Raw genomic sequence first — 19,028 nt, 5'->3', positions numbered from 1 at the left:
TGTATGCTGTTGGATCCATGAGATTTAAGTCAGGTGTGTTTGAGCAGGACGGCGGTCCTTGTAGGTGTGAATTTAGTGGTCCTAAGGAAGATTTTATAAACGGTTTGAACTTCCTCCTTCACGTGAGCTGTTCCTCTCCTTTACCTCAGCGCCATCATTTCCTCTTTATCTCTTCTTTACTTTGAGGGTTCACCAAGTTAAGCTTCAAATACTTAAAACAGCTTCTTGAACCAAAGAATCCACCTGTTGGCATGGTTACTAATGTTTAATAACAGTGCCATGCCAACCAGAAAAATCTAAAAAAAATAAATTAAAAAAAATAAATCCTGATCTAATCTAATCAAACTTTATTTAGGTAGCAGTTTTTATGTCCATCTAAAAAATAAAAATAAACAGATTAAATCTTTGCAAAAAGAATAAATTGTCATTGATCACAGATGTTACTAGTGTCCCACTGTGTCAGACTGGGGAAACCAGGAGCACATTCACATCAGCCTTTTTTATTTAAATCCTCGTCCGTTTGCTCTGAAAACCTGCTTTGTTTGGAGAAACGTGCATGCACCATATTAATTCTTATTCAGTCCACCTACAAACGCAGGTCTCGGCCCGTTTCAAGTGGACCAAATACAGGAAGGCACTTCCTGCAATTGGCGTAGTGTTGCATTATGGGTAAATACATAGCATTACCAGATTGCATCGTCTGGTGTTCATGCTGCGTCCACTGCTGCAGTGTATTTCTCCAGTACCCTTGCATAAGAGACAATAAAACACAAAACAGCCATAGTTTTGTCTCCTTGTTTAACTCGCAACAAAGTTTTCTTCTTCACGCAGATCTCTCTTTTTCTAAATACTTGTGCAGCGCCAACTCTGGTGGGAATGGGGATATATTATTGTAAAGGTTTGGCTGATTTGACCAGTGTACAGCGTGAACATGATCTTGGTTCACATGGATACACCCCCCTACATCCATGTGATTTATGACTTCATCATCACCTCACTCTTACGCTCCAACCATCCCTGAACCATAAAAAAGTTTTATTATGAACCTGGTTTAGACTAAAACTGAAATCAGTAGAAGAAATCTGTGTCTGCCATGATGAATACAGCTTGGAGAATTAGTATGTCCATCAAGACAGAACCGCCTCATTTCTTTTTCCGAGTCGTTTCCATGGCGCCAACCTGCAATTTCAACAAACTACCTTCCACCACTGTGAAGGCTTGTCAGACGTTGCTCCCATTTCACACATTTCTGTGACATCAGTTCACTTTAATATGTTTTTAAACCAAGCTGACAAAATATATTCAGTGTTACTCTTTCAGAGTCGAGTTTGTTTTTACCTTGACACGCTTCCACTGGCGTCTGCTGTCTTCTTCAGAAACATGTCAAGGTATAAACAAACATCTTCCTCCAAAGCTGAATATTTTAGAGAAAGAAGACAAAATGAAACTTTGTGAGCATGCTGACAAAAGTCTTTAAATGGTAACTGGTTCACATTTGGTTTTCATAACATGTTTCGTGCCTTTTGAAACATGTTCCCCTAAACCAGTTACATTTTTATACATGCTGAAATCAAACAGGTGAAGAAACGCAGACACAAGCAATCATTAGACTTAAGTCCACTTACTTTTACTTATATGCCAAGTTGTTAAAACTAACTCTTATGGAGCAACTTCAGAACTTATAGATGTTTTCAGTAACATGGTCCCTAATGACGGCTAACCCGGCGTCCATCTTGCATCCTACCTCTCCTCTGAGCTCTCTCCAGCCAGGAAAAGTCACCACAATGTTGTCTTATGGGTTTCTCTGTCTTTCTTTTTCTGTCTTCTTCTAAAGATGTCTTCTTACGTTTGCAGTATCGGCTGCGATGCACGTTGATGTGTGAAGCAGTGCATGAAGCGAAACTCGGCTCCAAACTCAAATCCTTTTGTTCTTTCAAAAAGGAAACTGAATCACTGAATTTAATCAAAATTCACTTAGTTTCAACATTTTTCGTATGAAATATTTGATTAATTCAAAAATAACTTTGGATTTACAAAGAACTATATAACATATCTTCTGACATATCTTCTGTTTTTTGCTTATACACCGATATGACTTAATAAAGGGATCTAATTTTAATTATATAATAATAATTTTCTTTTGTAGAATTCACTTTTTTAAAGCTTGACTGGCACAATTCTCCAGGCCTCACCTGTAATGAAAATAAAGCCTCTTATTGTAATTGTTCTCATAGGTGTTATTGTTGTTTATCCGTTTCAGGCAAAAATATTTCCAGATAATGTAAAAAATACTTCATAAAAATCTACAAGCTCCTCCCCATTTAGCCATAATTGATCTCCCAAAAGAATATAAGCAGCTTTCTGTTGATCAGCTGAAGGTTTTATCGTTTACTTCGCTGGTAGCGAGACGTTTACTGTCTTTCTGGAAATCAAGCAATGCTCCATCTCTACTCAAAGGCTTTGTGTTGCAGCATTTCATGCAACGAGATATAAACCAAGGAACTAAATAAGTGCCGCTCTTCAGCTCATTGTTCTTTATATGAAGGTTTTTGTTCAGTAATAGTAATAAAGGAAGTCTTCTCATGGCACACACCCAAACAATGTGTTTCAGATTTGTTAAGAGATATCAACATTGAGATATATATATATATATATATATATATATATATATATATATATATATATATATAAGCTAGAGAACTACCTCAACACACATAAAGACTAACCTAAGTGAGGGGTTAAAATAATACTTTTTAAACGAGATAGTGAATAGTTTCTACACTTTTATAGTTTAATTGTTTATTTTAAAAAACGCATACAATCACAAAAAAAAACCCATAAAACTCAGATTTTAGGGGTGCTTTGCTTCAGCCCCCTGAAAAAATGGGCTCTAAAAGCCTGAATCTGCCTTCCTTTCTCTTCTTCTGTATTTTAACTGGGCGCATCATCCTGCCCAGAGACACAAAGAGAGGCTGAAGACTGAACCGCCTATTTGAAGACAACCACTTGAGCCGCGGCTGGTAAATTAACGTCCACGCAGCGGAGTGTCCTTCCAGAGGCGTGTCACAGCCGTAGAGGACCAAAATCAATACAACAGCATCAGTCCAAACATACAGGATTATTCTGAAAGGATCATTTCACCTGGATCCTGACAGAAGCAGGCTGATGCACCGCGATGCACATAATCTCAGCTTTATGTGCTTCGTGACTTTGTGCTACAACTTAAATTGAATAAAAGTAAATGAATTTCTCTTCAGCGTGACGACATGCAGCAAATCTATAAACCCTCGAAGCTCGACCCAGAGTGGAAATTACACCACATCCACTGCAGGCTCGGGGCAAAATGGTTTCATTCATTTTTTACTTACATTTCACTTATTTAATTCTACTTATTCATTCATTTTTACTTTTTCATTGCTGCTAACCTTTAAAACACCTCTAAGCAGAATAATAAGTGTGACATGGCTATTTGTTGTGTTAACAAGGTTCAGCAGAGAATCATCTCTGCACTAAACAGCCGCAGTCAGAAAGTGATTCATTCTGCAACGTGCTTTCACGCTACAAAGAAAAACTACAAGAGATTCTTATTTTCCACAAGAAATGTTTTATTTATGAGGTTTATTAGAACGTTAAGGTCATAAAAATATTATTTTCCTCATGGTGGGATATTTGTGTGAACTAATTTAAGGCTGAAAGAAGCGTTTTCTCTCAGTTAGGATGTCGAATCAGATTCATTTATTTAGCTTTTTCTGTTTCTGTGAAGTTTGTAAACAACATTTCCTCTTCGGCACTTTAAACCCTGCTGTTTGTCGGCGTCGCCGGCTTCCTCACGCCTTGATCCTGACAACTCTGAACCCCAAAGACAAACCAGGAAATCTGCAGGGCGACTGTAGAGAGACGCCCTCCTCACCGTTCATATCAGTGAAGTTCCCGTTTAAAGCGACGGCGGTCCAACGTGAAAGCAAGCGAAAGCAGCTTAACATTGTTGTCACTCATTCCCAGGATTCGCTCACATCTTCGGCTTTGAAGAGCAGCGCTTCACAGACTCCACAAACTAAATTAAGTCGAAAATGGGATTAGGGCGCCGCATCACAGCATCAGTGTGGCAGGGAAGGAATCTTTGAAGAAATGGCATTAAGACAGAGACAAAGACGCCTCAGACACACACACACACACACACACACACACTTGTTTCAGTTACCTCTATATGCCTCGAGTCCACTAGGTTCAGATTAGCTTCACTTCCTCAGCAAAAGGAAGGAAAGCGTGCACGTTTCTAACCCTTAAAGTCGAAGGAACAGCTATTTGACTGGTGTTTGTGTAAACGCTGAGGCCTGTGTGTGTGTGTGTGTGTGTGTGTGTGCACGCTGTGCAGACGATCGTTACCGTAAATCCACTGTTCATGATATCTCTATTCTCTCTGAGTGAGGTGAGAGAAGAGCTGACCTACATAGAAGGAGAGCAATTTGCACTCTTCCTGCTGGTGAGGGATTGTGTCCTTCCTGTCAGACGGCGTGTCGATGGCGTCGGCGCTGCAGGTCGGCGGCTTACAGAGAGGAAAATAAGCATGCAGCTAACAGAATTATATGTTCATGCAATCAAAAGACAATTTGCCTGTATTAAATTACAAATCTGCTTAGTAAATATGTTTACTTGCAGATTTTGGTTTATTACAACTCAGTAAACAAGCCGGAATAAATATTGTTTAATAAAAATAACAATAAACTTATTAAAGACGCTCCGGAAATGAAGTTTTCACTTTCTACCAATAATGTCACTGCTAGAAAAATTGTGAATAAAAGAAATAACAGATCTATCATTACAACGTGACTTGAACAGAAAGCATTTCTGATCGTTTATTGGTAAAAGAAAAAAAATAAAAATAAATTTAAAAGATGTACTTCTCCATAGAATCATGCTAAACTCTGAAGGTCTAGACCTGGTTAAGTTGATGTTCTGCTGTTAGTGTTCAGGTTTTGCATGTTTGGGTTGTATGCAAAATGTTTTGCAGGAAATTTGATCCTTGTTAGAAGAATTATTGATTTAGATTATGAATAATCAATATTTTTTATTTCTTTAACTTCTTAATGCTTGCTGCAAAATGGCAACAAACCACTTCATTTTTATATCTAAAAAATTTATTTCATTCATGAATTTATTTTTATTCACTTATTTATGTATTTTATATTTTTTTATCTTTATTAATTATGAAGTTAATTAATATACATTGTATTTTACATTTTTGAATTCTCCCCCTTTTTTCTTTTTAATTATTGGAAATAAATTGGGGCGTTTAGTGGCTAAAAGCAATGCCACAGTTTTCTGCTCCACCTCAGCCTTCCCGTCCCGCTTTGTTCAGGCCAGCAGTAACAAACACACGCTGCATGTTTGGCTGGTTTTTCTAGTCTGTGTTTAGTCTGCAGAGTGTTTTATAAAAGCTGTAGTAGAGCTTCATTTCCTACAAATCTTTGCCTCTTTTTTCTGCTCCATAGCAGTTTCTTATTCACAGCCTCATCTGTGTTTAATGCAGGACAGAAGAGCAGTTCAGATGCGAACGTCTCAGAACCTGCGTCTTTGATCCGCTCCGATATTAATTCATATTTAGATTTATAAAACATTTTAATCAGGAGTGAGCCCCTCCAGTCCTCCAGAGCCCCAGTCCTGCAAGTGTCAGAAGTTTCCCTGCTGCAACACACCTGACAGACGTCAGACTTGACTTGTGCAGAGTTTGACATCAAACTGGAAATTACCCCGTGATCTGAGTCAGGTGTGTTGCAGCAGGGAAACTCTGAACACTTTCATCACGGCGACGTTCGAGGACCGGAGTTGCCCACCTCTGATCTTAATTAATTAAAACTGGAAACAAACAAGTGAACTGTGGATTTATTTAAATAAAAACATGTCAGCAGTCTGTCTCATGTGGGACGAAGGGATGTGAACGTTATATCTAACAATATAAACATCACTTTATAACTTATGTTAATGTGTGGTTTACAACTAAAGTGGAAGCATTTAAAGCTTTGCTTTGGGCATTTTTAGCCCATTTAGCTTTGGCAGCCGCATCACAGAGACCTGATGAAGATGAGTTGCTTGTAGTTTATAGAGAGTCTGCAGGAGAAGAGCTGAGTCAGAATAAAGTTAACATGTTTCTCAACTCTTTCCCATTTTTTCCCCTTTAGTTTGGTTTTTATTGAAGAATCACTGCGAGCTTAAAGAAAAAAAAGACTCATTTTTATCCATCCAGACAGACAGAGGAAGATCTCCCTGTCAGAATTCAGCTCTCTGACTTTTTATTTTATACAATAGAATAATTAAACCCGCTGGCTTAAAGCTGGAGGCGTGTCTGCAGCCATCAGCCACAACTATCAAATGCTTTATTTTGACTTTTCTCCTTCAGGTGCTGAATAAGCAGCAGCAGAGCTGCTCCTTTCCTCCATAAGCTGCCGTAGTAAAGGTAAATAACCTGGTTCTGACTTGTAAAAGCTGCAGACTGGATGTACAAATAAAAACAACAAATGATGAGTTTAGTTAAACTCCATCCTGTGCTGCTGGAGATATTTCCATCTGCTGTTAAGTCTGAAAACTTCACAGTGAGACGATCATGTCCGATCATGATGACACGTATTTAAAGCTTTCTGCAGTACCTTGCCAAGCAGATGCAGAATCCTCCGTTGCTGTGACAACGCTACTCAGACAACTACCTGAATGTGCCGTTTTAAAGCTGTTTGCTTCATCATTACTGGACTCTGTGTCTGTCTGCAGACCTGCTGACCCCCGACGGGTCTGCAGAAACACAGCTACATCCAGAGCTGCTGAAAAACAGAGTTAGGGTTTGTTATGACAGTGGGAGGAGATGGGGGGGGAGGGTTACATTTTTGTTGTGCTGGCTCACGGTGTGTGTTTTAAGCCCCAGTTTGACCTTCCTCCGCTGTAGGCCTTCAAAACATGATTCTTCACAAACTCTGCAGAATCTTTACAAGAACAAGGCAAGGAAAGAACCGGAGCAGGATCAGGATCAAACATGATTAATGATGGGCTGGAATGAGTGACAGGCTGTTGCAGTTTTTAATAAGTTGCCCTGGGATACGGAAGCTGGAAGGAGGACCTCCTGTTTCTGTGTGAGGTCCCAATCGGAGGAAAACATCGTTTAAAGTGGCTTGGACCGAGTTTGTGAAACCGCAGCGCCTCCGTCCTCTCGCTGTGTGGCCCTTCGAACGCAGATAACATCGACAGCAACGATTTATTTATTTGTTTTATTTTCAGCTGGCAGGTCGGCGCTGCAGTGCCTAAGTGCTGATGCAGCACAGCGGCCCTGCATAATAAGTCAGGGAGAGCGGGAGAGCCACACTGCAGGGACTGTGATTAACTCTCACCTCATCCAAAGAACAGCAAGCCATTACAGAAAAATTATTTCTCAATTTACCGTCTGGGCAGGCTTTGAAAGAGAGCCCATTTCTGAGAGTGAGTCCAACATATAGCAGGGAAACATGGAGATGTGCTTCTCCCTGCAGGAACTGGGAGAGTCATACTCTGGTAAATAAGGTCTGGAGTGATGCGTTGCAGCTGAACAATTAGCTCTTCGCAGCGCTGAACTTGATGTGCGACTGTGTTTGGGCTGTTTGTGTGTACTCCGTCTCTCTGGTAAATAACAGTTTTTCACTTGTAGCACTGCCTCCAGTCTCACACTCCTCCTCATTAGTTTAAACAAGTTGTTGCATAGCTGTACTTATTATAATGATGTTACCACTGCTAGGAGGTGGATTTGTATGGATTTGTAAGAAGAGGTTGTTTTAGTGGAGCAGAAGCAGGAAAATTCATCACTCAGCAGCAGGTTCAATAGTTTGCAGAAGTATTTTCGGATGGGAGAGAGCATCTTAACGAACATATCGCTGTAAATGTGCCACATTTAGCAAGGCGCTATGTTTCCATTTACAGGCCCGTAATGGTACTGGTTTTACCTGGTTTCTTCTCCAGTAAAACCAGTATGACTCTTTTCAACATGTACATCAACGATACTAATCTGATATTGATACTTTGTCCTAAAACCCAATATGTTTGGAAAATCTGAATAAACAGTTTATTTTAGAGAACAGCTTCATAAGAAAGTCGCACATCGCCAGAAGCTCCATCTTTATTTTGAAACGATCTGTCAGCAGCAGCAGAGGAGTCAGCGGCGTTCTCCGTCTCGTCTTAACGCCTTAGTGGGACTCGTCCCTCTAATGTGCCGTGTGTTGATTCCCAGATGTTCAGTGAGGTTTGTGGCGTTGCAGTTATACCGCCGTGTACGTCCAACTGCATCACATACGTAGCCGTTTGTTGGGCTGAAGTTGCTCCACATGACTGAGTTTGTCACAACGTATCGATCATGTGGTCAATGATATCAAGGCAAAATGCAAAAACTGTTTAAAAAAAATTATGCAATAGTCATTTATTAAGCACAATTTTATATTGTGAACAAGTTTTATGTTCATTATTAGTCTCTGGCTTTGTTATAAGAACAGATCGTTTGGATTCAAATTGATCAATTTAAATGCTGAACGATGTTCCAGTTGCATTTTGTGTTTTTCATATGGATGAAAATTACCTGGAATATTGTTTCATATCAATCGGCAAAACATAAATCAAATCAGGTTTCCTTCCTGTTAAAAGGGAGTTTTTTCCTTCCCACTGTCGCCGTGAGCTTGCTCAGGATGGGAGATTGAGTTGGACTCAACTCAATCTGCTGGTTTCCTTATATAGGCTGTTATGAATTGGCTTTCATTATGTTTTCTTCTCTGTCTGTAAAGCATCTTGAGATGGCATCGCCGTGATTTGACGCTATATAAATAAAGTTGAATTGAACTGAATTGAATAGAATAGAATCAGATTCTGACTGAATTTGAGATATTTGGAAACACTGGCTCCTTATCCATTAAACTGATAAGTGTCACGGTGATCAAACTGGTGATTTACAGCCTTACTGTCAACTGGACTGCAGGAGCACCGAGCTACAGATTCTGTATTGATTAGATACTTAGATGTAATACCACAGTACACATTAGTAGTCAGGTTAAGTGTCTAAAACCAGCTCAGATGAGTTTCTTCCATGTCACATGATTAAAGCAGCCTATCAGATTTAATGGATAAAAGGAGATATTGGTTTTGTATTTTTATATTTTATTGGTTAAAAACAGGCACAATGCTCCTTCAGTTTATAAAATTTAATTACAATTTGTAATAATTTGCAGTAGTTTTCCATTTGGAAAACATTGATTTGATCCATTTTATTCTTGTATCATTGATATAGTTATCATGTTTTTACATTTTTTCTAGCATCAATGTTGGCGAGTTTTATTTATATGTTGCAATAACTATACTGATTGCACATAAGTGTACGATTGTGGGATTTTATTTGAAGTTTGTTTTATAGGGGTATTCTATAAGTTTGTTTTATAGAATACCCCTTGAGATGTACCATCTCGCTTTCGAGGGGGTCCAAAAACATAAAACAATACATTATAATCAACAATCACACAAATTATACGTAAAAAGACTTTCTCACTCCTTCAGCTGTCCACACTCCTGCCCATGTACAGATGTAAGACACAAAACATTACACAGCTGGGGATGTCAGAATCAGGGATTATTGAACAAGTCACAAAATTGCATAAAAAATGCAATAATGTATAGAGCAATATGAGAATAAATTATGTTTACTCACTATTATTTTTTTTCTTTTTTAATTTAGTTGTTCTTTTTTTCTTATTTACTTACATTGGTTTCACCACAACACAGATTCATGACATTCCTAGGGATTACAGTTGAACAGCATTACAACAATGACAACAAAAAATAAATACAATAATAAATAAATAAATAGCTCAAAAAGGAGTATGTTATTCAGTCTCGCACAGAATAATATAACAGAACTAGAAACATTGACAAGGAGTTTTAAGATGAACAGATAAAGATGACTTAAATAAAACATTTCATTTAACTCATCTTTTCGCTTTAGGGACCAAATGTATCATTTCTGGTGTTGACATCAATGAAAATCATAAAACTTTAGCAACAGAGTGTGTTTTACACAAGATCCTGATGCTATGCTTACTTTTCACCGTGTTCCAAATTAAAACAAAAATATTTTAATATAAAAACATTTTCCGTAACATAATATTTCAGTATCAGTCTGCACACAACTGCGGATGTGTTCTTATTTTCCTGACTTAAAAGGCAATTTGAGGATTTGGCTTCCAGTCATGCACAACAGCTACATGAAGCAAGTCTAAGTGAGGTCAGGGTTTAACTGTGCAGCCTGAACATTGTCATGCAGGTCACACATGCAGCCAGATCGGTTCATCGTTCTGATCGATCAGCACAATAACGACAACATTAATCCATCTATCCTATCTTATGGCTCGTGTGAGACCTCAGAAGTCTGCATTACCACCAAGAAAACGTCTTTTTTTTTTTTTAAGTTGCAGCCAGCAGAGCTGCATCATTAAAACGTTACCGGCAGCTTTTCTCAGATTCAACGTGGCTCCTGCAGGGGTAAGCCGACTGCGTGCAGCACAGTCATGTAGAAACTTTAGCTGCTGCTTAATCAGAGAAGAGTTTTCCACTTCACACTGCAGTCATCGCTAACGTAGCCTGCGTAGGTGTGAAGCCTCTGTTCTTCCACAGCTGATCACAGCAGAACGAATAAAGATGTGCGGCGTACGTTACTTTACTGTCTCCTTGACTCATCTGAGTACTTTTCACACCCTGCGGTTTAACCGTCTTGTATTTATGTGTTTAGCTTTTCTCTCTGTTGTACTGTGGTTTAAAAAAACTGATCATTTCTATCAGGAGATTAATAACTGTTTAAATAATCTACATTTTCCATCACCAATAAGTTACCAAACCTAAAAGATAAAAAGAAAAAGTAATGCATCTGTGTGGGTCTAGAAATCTGCCGGACACGTGTTGCGGTTTCTCATTTCAACAGACGACAACCAGTGCACGATGGCAAACCACACACACTTCCTCTGAACAGAATGAGTGTGTGTGTTTTTGTAAATCCCCTTAAGTAATCTGTGTTTTTTCAGACAACAGTCAAAGAAACCATTAACACACGTTGACTTGATTTGAATGCATCACTGAAGCAACGAAACTGCCGCTCATTTAACCGTCTTTAAATCAAGCAAACAGCGTGAAAAATGTCTACCGCAAAGCGAGAAGTTTCCCATGAGCAGCATGTTTGCCGAAGGACTTACTGTGCTGACAGACGCCTGTCATGAATAAAGATGGCTGCCATAGTGACTCGTAGCAGCGGGGGACTTTGTTGGTTTATGTTCCAGGTTTTTTTTTTTTCTTTTTCCCCTTTTCCGTGTACATCGCTTTCAAAGCACAGACAGCACACATCTAATAAGTCAAAGCCATCATATCTTCCAGGGACAGCTTGTTTTTTCAAAGTTTCTTGGCATCGCTTGCAGAGTTTGACGTCTCATTTGCAGAAATTATTACAAACTGCAACACAATATGCGTCATGCGATCCCCTGCGCTGTGTATGAGCAGAGAGATGAGGATTATGTTCCGGTTTACTGTCCTTCTGGGCTGCAGGTTGTAATGCACATCTTGTTTTCTCTGCAGGGTTTGCAGGTGAAGACTGATTACGTTCCTCTGCTTCAGTCCCTGGCCACATATGGATGGAGACTCACCTGCGTGTTGCCAACTCCTGTGACCAAAAGGAACAGGTGATCACTCTCATCTGACTATGAAAAAGAGCCTCCAGTAAAGTTTACCTTCTCATGACCTCTGTTGGCAGCAAGAGAAACTGCAGGAACAGTAACTGCATGTGGTTTTGACATGTTTTACAGCTTTACAAGTGTGTGTCCTTCTGCTAAAAGTGTCAGTCCACTAACATGTCCAGATGTGCATCCAGGCTGAGGATCAACAGAGGCAAAGGATGAAACATGTATAAAAGAAAAAGGCTTTATGCAGGGGTTCTTGTTTAAAGGACTGTATTATAACTATAATGGGTTATTATCAGTATATTTTACTTTTTATTTCGTAGTCAGGATTAAACCAGATCATGAAATATGAATATTAATCTGCCGATTTCGTAAGAACATAAGTAGCATATCTCTGAAATGAAGCATTTCAGAAGGAACTGCAGGAAAAGTTAAGCTACAAGCTGAAGTTATTATCAACTTATTCATATTCTACAGCATATCTAGAAAAGCTCCACATAATATGCAAAAGCTATTTTCAAAGAACGTCAATTTTTCCCTGAAATGAGCCTAAGTCTCCGTCAGCATGGTGAGCTTTGAGCAGCACAGCTGCATGCATCTGCTGTGACTGCACGCTGCAAAATCTTTTAACAGAAACGTTACGGCTCCTCGGTAAGACGATGCTGACTCAGCACTCCCACCTGCTGCATGAGGAGCCCACATCCGCTTAGTCAGAAAGGCTTCCCGTGTTCTCACACTGACTAAAGAGTGTCTTCCTCAATGATTTACTGTCCTGTTCTCCACTTGTCTCACGTCAGAACTTCTCAGCTTTATCAGGCTTTTTTTATGTTTTAACAGAAGCATGATGATGTCTTACATCTGGCTTCATTTTTAACCACTATTCAACCTAAATGTAGGTTTCCATGGTAACATCTGAGCCGCAAATTCACAACCAACAAATATTTCAACTTTTAAAAAACATTTTTAGAAAAAAAAAAGCCACTTAAAACAATCCAATTAATGCTGCTAATTAACTATAAATGGAGAAAGATTCTTAAAAAGGATAAGCGAAGCTGTTGCTATAGCAACAGAAACGTAAAATGTGACCAACAGGGTATTCTCGTCAGGTGTTTAAAGTCAGGCGTCATTTATTCTGGTTTGTTTTTGTGGGGAAGGACAAAATTTCAAAAGTCCCATTCATCCCATTTAAACTGATCCTTAAACACGTCGCATTGTGTGTTAAAGCTTAAAAGAGACAATAACTCTAGAAATACACAAAACTCGTTCAGTGTCTGAATCATACGGAGAAGAGATGTCTTTCAGGTGTCCAAACTAAAGTTATCAGAGGACAAAATGCCTTTAACCCTTTATGGTCCTGCTCTACTATTTGGTAGAGTTAAATTTGCAGTAACTTTAGTTCATTTCTTTAAATAATGTGGAAACAAACCTGAATGAACATTTCTACTAACTGGTTTGGACATGTAAAACTGTAACTGTTTGTTATAACACCACTGTTTCACATTTCAACCATTTCACTGTTGTTACATTATTATTAACTTCTTTTTAACAGCTCAACTAAAAAACAATTATTCTGTTTTTTCTTGTCCAAAACAACCAGAAAGAAACATAGAAAAACATTTTTCTCCGGCCTTTTTTTTTTTTTTTTTTAGTGTGAAAGTTAAAGGATTCACTGAACTATTTATATTTATATGTAACGGGGATGAATAGACCATTCTGACCTCACTCCTTTACCTTTGAAACCTTGGAGGTTCTTTGTTTGGCAGTCTCTTCTCACACGTAGAAAAGTGGAAACATAAAATACAGTATAAATAGCACATTAATCCTGTCCCAAACAGGATTTAAAAACAATCTTTTACAAAAGGTGCGGAGCCGCTTTGTGGTCCAACGAGATTCTCATCATGGATGTGCAGCTGAAAAATCTGCAGCAACCGCGTGATGCATCACGTTATTCTCTGAGGAAGGTTTCCAACATCATGTTCAATCTATAGATTATTCTGCACCAGTGGGTGTGGGTCGGGTTGAGTTGAGTCTGGTTGAGTCGGGTTGAGTTGGGTCTGGTTGGGACGGTTAACTGTGATGTGTTCCTGATAGCAACTGTAACCTAACCTGAGAGGAAGAGTATCGGCAATGTATCGACTACATATTAGCATCACAGCGTGACGCCTTCCTCTGTCAAGTTCTCTCTGGACCCCTATGATCCCAAGGACAGTGTGGACCTCCTCATATTTCCACAGAGCCATGCTTCATGATGCCATTTTAACAGGTTTAATTCACAAAAAGAAAATCTGTTGCTGTTCCTGCTTTGTTTTAATGGCAGGTCACACAACAGGTTTTCTTCAGCCAATCAAAGCACTATAGTGCCAAGCTCCTCCCTTCTGGATCGGATTAGTTAGACTGGTGCCCCAACAGAAGTGTCCCAAAAAAAAGTAGGGTTCAATTCAGTTCAATCTTTATTGACACAACCACCATTGAACAAAGTGCTTCACCCCAACCAGTCGAGGCAGATGGCTGCCCTCCCTGAGCCGGGTTCTGCCGGAGGTTTTCTTCCTGTTAAAGGGGAGTTTTTTCCTTCCCACTGTCGCCGCGTGCAGCTCAGGATGGGGGATTGGATGGAAGTCATGACTCGATGCAATCAGTTGGTTTCTATTATAGGATATGTATGAATTGGCTCTAAATGATGTGTATGTTGATTTGTGTATGTAAAGTGTCCTGTGACAACATTGTTGTGAAGTGGCGCTATACAAATAAAATTGAATTAAAATCAAATTTAAAAGTATGCATATTAATAAAAACAAAACTGTCTTTGGTTTAAAAAATACTATAAAACAATCAATAAAACATAGTGAAATAGCTGAGAAATCCTATTTAGCCAAGTTTTAAATGCCTGAGAGAAGTAATGGGCTGTCAAGCCGGACTTATGGGTTGGATATCAGGATACTCTTTCCCACAAATGAAATGTCCCAGTCCAGTCCATCCATCCTCAATCTGCACCCACTGGTGGAGGCTTTTGCCACCAATCTGAAGGAAAATGGGTCCAACTGGGTGAGTTTAAATTCGTACCAATAACAAAGAAGAAACCAAAGAGGAAACCAGAAGACTAACTGGTTTTTATTTGTCTCCTTCTGACCTCTAACTGTCAGAAATGCACCAAGAGAACTATTTTCCTGCTGACTGTCAGTCACAGCAGAAAAAAGAGAGGGAATCTTTTCCGCCAGAGTGCTTGGAACTCTTTATGCGTACACTAGCATGAGGCTGTGTTTTAACATCGGTTGTCCTTTCTAACAAAACTTTGATGTATGCTTTGACACATGCAGTGTTTCCATTAGCAAACAGAGTGATTGTTTGTTCTGCCCCTACCTCAATCGGTCATGTTTGCTGCTCTTTGGCGCCATAACTGATTAATTACCTCTCTATTTTCATCTTTTGTTTTCTTTCCTGCACCCACCCCCTCTTCTCTACCCTCTTTCAAAATGCCACAACACGACAGCACAACATGGCTAATTAATCAGAGTCGGCCTAGATACAGAACAAGAAGGAGCTCCTTTCTCTCTGCGCCTGGGAAACATTTAACACGTCGAAATAATTGTTGATCCATTTCAGATTAGCATCAGTCATTACACTTGTTTTTGTGGCGACTTCATTTTTAAACTAGAAATTTGCAAATGCGTGCTGTTTGTAGCGAGAGGGATTTCCAGGCTGCACTTCATCTGGAGGGGTCGGATAAGTGTCAGTTATCTCAGCGGCGTCTGAAATTAATGCAAACGGGTGCTCAGCGGCTTCTCCACACAACATTAATTCTTGTAGTTGTCTCAGAGCAGGCGTGCACATTGCCGGCATTCAATTAATGTAGATGGTAATTACATTTTAGAGCCATTAACTACAGTAAATGTGAATTTCTCTGCATTAACTCTGGAACCATAAACAAAAAAAAAATAGATAGGTTCAGACAAAGTTCTTATTTAAGCTACAGCTCTTGTATAAATTTGTTGGGGATCAAACTGGAATCAACATATCAGACAGAAACTGTGGATATTAAATGCAGGTGGTTTAGTCTTGGAGTCCAGAATTCACCAAGGCTCTGAAAACTGTTGGACTCTTTGGGTTGACACGCATCTGCACCATTGTATGGACAATGGGACCAGTTAATCAGGTGGTTCAAGACAGACGACGTGTCCCGGCTACAGTAGAATCACACTCCTCAGCATCCCTGGTGAGATCTATTCAAGGATCAGAGGAGGTTGCAATGAACAGTCTTACCGCTTGGTCATGAATCTGTGGAGCAGCTCAGCAGAGTCCTGGAGGGTGCATGGGAATTCGTCCAGTCTACATTTTATCATGTCACTCGGAAAGTTTTGTGGAAAGTGCTTTGGGAATACGCGTCACCAGACAGGCTGATAAAGGCCATTCAGCCCCAGTACAATTGGTGGCAGTCAGAGGTGGAAATCCCTGGTCCAGAAAGTAAAAGTCCTGCCATGTTTTTGGATCTACCTGTACATTTAGAACAGGTGTTTTTACTAACAGGCTAGTTTACCTGGTAAATAAACTCTGCTCATTGAATTCAGCTGGTTTGGTGACAGCTGCCGGACAGGACTTTTACTTTCTGGACCAGGAATTGCCACCTCTGGTGGCCGTTCAGTTCCAGTGAGCATTGCATCACGGAGTCCGTTCATAACCTTTACAGAATACATATCTAATTTCTGAGCTGGTCTGGTTTGGTGGCCTCAGGGTTGGGATCCTGCTTTTTGCAGATGATGTGATCCTGTTTGTGTCAAATGTCACTGAAACTGGTCACTGCAGCGTCTGAAGAGCTGGAGATAAGGATCAGCACCTCCAAATCTGACACAATGGTCCTCAGATGGAAGAGCAGTGTCCTCCCCAGGTTAGGAATGAATGGATGAGTTTAATTATAACATGATCTTGTTCATGACTGTGGGAAGAATGGAGCGGGGGACTGATGGGTCAGTACAGCGTATACAGCACTGGTACATATTCTGCATTGGCCTGAAGGAACTAAGCCAAAAACAGACGTGATCGTACATTGACCGGTTGGTCAATGTACGTTCCTGTACTCACCTATGGTCAGGAGCTGTAGGTAGCAACTGAAAGAACAGGATTATAGATATAACCAGCTAAAATGTCAGTTTCAGAGGTCCACTGCTGCTCTGCGTCAAGAGGGACCAAAGAAGGGGGCTCAGACATGTGGTTGGGATACCAGCTGGATGTCCGTCAGATGGTATTCCCCGGGCACGCCTTACTGGGAGATGGTGCGAGGGTAGACCTGTAGAAACAGTCTCTCGACTGGCCTGGGAATGCCTTGGTATCCCTGAGATGAACTGAAAGAACTTGCCAGGAAGAGGAAAGTCGAGACGCCCCTGCTTAAGCTGCTGCCCCCACAAGCAGACCTCAGATAAGCAGTGAAAGATGGATGAATGGGGATTAAATTGTCAACATATCAGAAAAAATGTTGTGGGTATGTTTTCTTTGAAACGGCTGCAGGAGATTTATGAGTTAGGCGTTTACCTAGAAGAAAAAAATGAAATAACCAGCAGGTATATTTCCACACTCCTAAAAACACACATTCTGCACAGCTTCATGTTTTTATAGTAGCTGACAGTGGCAGGCACAACCAGGTTCTGCAAAGACCTGTAATTTCCTAAGACGTCCAGTCTTTCTGGTTAAATGGGCTGGGGCTTTTTACTGGTTAGTTATCAGCTTTGATTTACCAGGAAGCCGTCCAGCATTCTTGACAGCCTCGAAAATAGCTTATGGATAAATGCTGGAAGGAAGGATGTAATGGGAAAAGGAGGTTGTGGTGGGCTTTGGGTGGTTTAGATAGCAATCCCTCGGCAAGTCCATTTAAAGTCGAGATGGGGAAGATTTGTTGCAGGTTTTATCTAGCGTAAACCTGACTTTTTTTTTTTTTTTATAAGTGTAAGACTGAACAGGCAGCTTGGCTTTGGAAACCCCCCCCCCCGTGTTTGTCTTACTAAAGCACATCTCTCTTTTTCACCCCCATCTAATAATAGCAACACAGAAATAGAGGGACTAACACATAAACAAACAATAAACCCGTCACAAATCAGGCCGCCACAGCAGATAAAACTTGCGCTGGCAGCCATTAAGTGAGCATTTGGCTAAGAAAGCGGCTGTGCAAAACAAAGATGAGCAAGCTAAACAGAAACAAGTGCGAGAGACGGGAAGCCCACTCAGAAAGAAATCTGCATTTCCTGCCCCAATTAATCTGTCAACGTGAGTTCTTGTGCAGATTATCCCTCTCTGAACACAGGAGTGTGACATGTGCAGGGGAAGGAGGATTGTGTTTGGGAACAAAAAACAAGAGACACGTTCAGAGCCGTGGAAGATGCTCAGAAGTTCCACTCTCCCCGTTTCCTGCCAGGTTTAAAAACACAACAACGATAAAGCGGGGAGATGACACTGACAGATGACAGCAGTAAAGAGGTTGGGTTACAAATCGGAGCCTTTATCCTCACACTGTCAGATAAGACTGTGAAGCATGAGCCGTCATTTGACTATCTTGATGGATGGCCAAAGAGAGAGTGTGTTATCACAAGATTTTAGCCCATTAGATTTATCTTGGAGGTTACCAGCACAAAACAACCATAAATTATGAAAAATCTTCCAGGTTTAAAAGGATTAAAGTCTCATTATATATATTTTTTAGATAGTTGCAAAATAAATGAGTATTAAAAGCAGATGTTTGATGGAAAAGACTCATTCTTTGTTCCTTTTTTTATTTTCTCAGTGATGGAGGTCTGTCCACCAAGCAGATAGTGTTCCTGCAGAGGCCCGTCTTAGGCCGAAAGAGGAAGGAATCCAAGGTACACAACCTCACATTCCTCATTCAGCTGCTGAAGAACCTGCAGATATTTGTTCTGCTCATCATCTAACACAAACATCATCTTTTGCCAGCTCCACAGCTGGCTTTTGCTTGATACTGACAAGCTCGGCATGAACAAACATGAACCAGCACCTTTCTCTCTCCAACAGAACAGCAGCAGACATAATGTGTTGTTTTCAGAACCAGGAGGGGTAATGTTTTCTTGCAGACCTTAACTACTGGTAATAACCTCCAAAGCTAACCTTTTTCTGAAGTGGAATCAGGTTTCTGTGACCTGAATTTAAACTCCCATCACAACAGCAAATCTAATTGGCCCAAAGATTCATGGAATTGCTGTAGTAAACAAGATTTTCTTGCCCATTTCTGTGCTGTTTATCTCAGCCCTCCGTATTCCTGCAGTCTGCACAACTCTGCATAAGTTCTTCATGCAGCTGAGGACATTTTACATTCAATTTCTG

General features: G+C 40.1%; 1 protein-coding gene across 1 annotated transcript in view; it reads left to right on the top strand.

Moving 5' to 3' along the window:
• rftn1b (raftlin, lipid raft linker 1b) overlaps window positions 1-19,028 on the top strand; it is a gene marked incomplete at its 5' end in the record, with an annotated part of 156,991 nt that overhangs the window by 131,199 nt on the left and 6,764 nt on the right. The window contains 2 exons of the mRNA XM_079241438.1: window positions 11,611-11,714; window positions 18,475-18,550. Coding sequence (XP_079097564.1) covers window positions 11,611-11,714; window positions 18,475-18,550 — 180 coding nt within the window. The remainder of the gene's footprint in view (window positions 1-11,610; window positions 11,715-18,474; window positions 18,551-19,028) is intronic.

This window comes from Telmatherina bonti (genome assembly GCF_933228915.1).
Source record: "Telmatherina bonti genome assembly, chromosome: 5".
In the NCBI taxonomy this organism is placed as follows: domain Eukaryota; kingdom Metazoa; phylum Chordata; class Actinopteri; order Atheriniformes; family Telmatherinidae; genus Telmatherina; species Telmatherina bonti.
The sequence above is the reverse complement of the archived record's forward strand: the minus strand, read 5'-3'. Positions and strand labels throughout refer to the sequence as shown.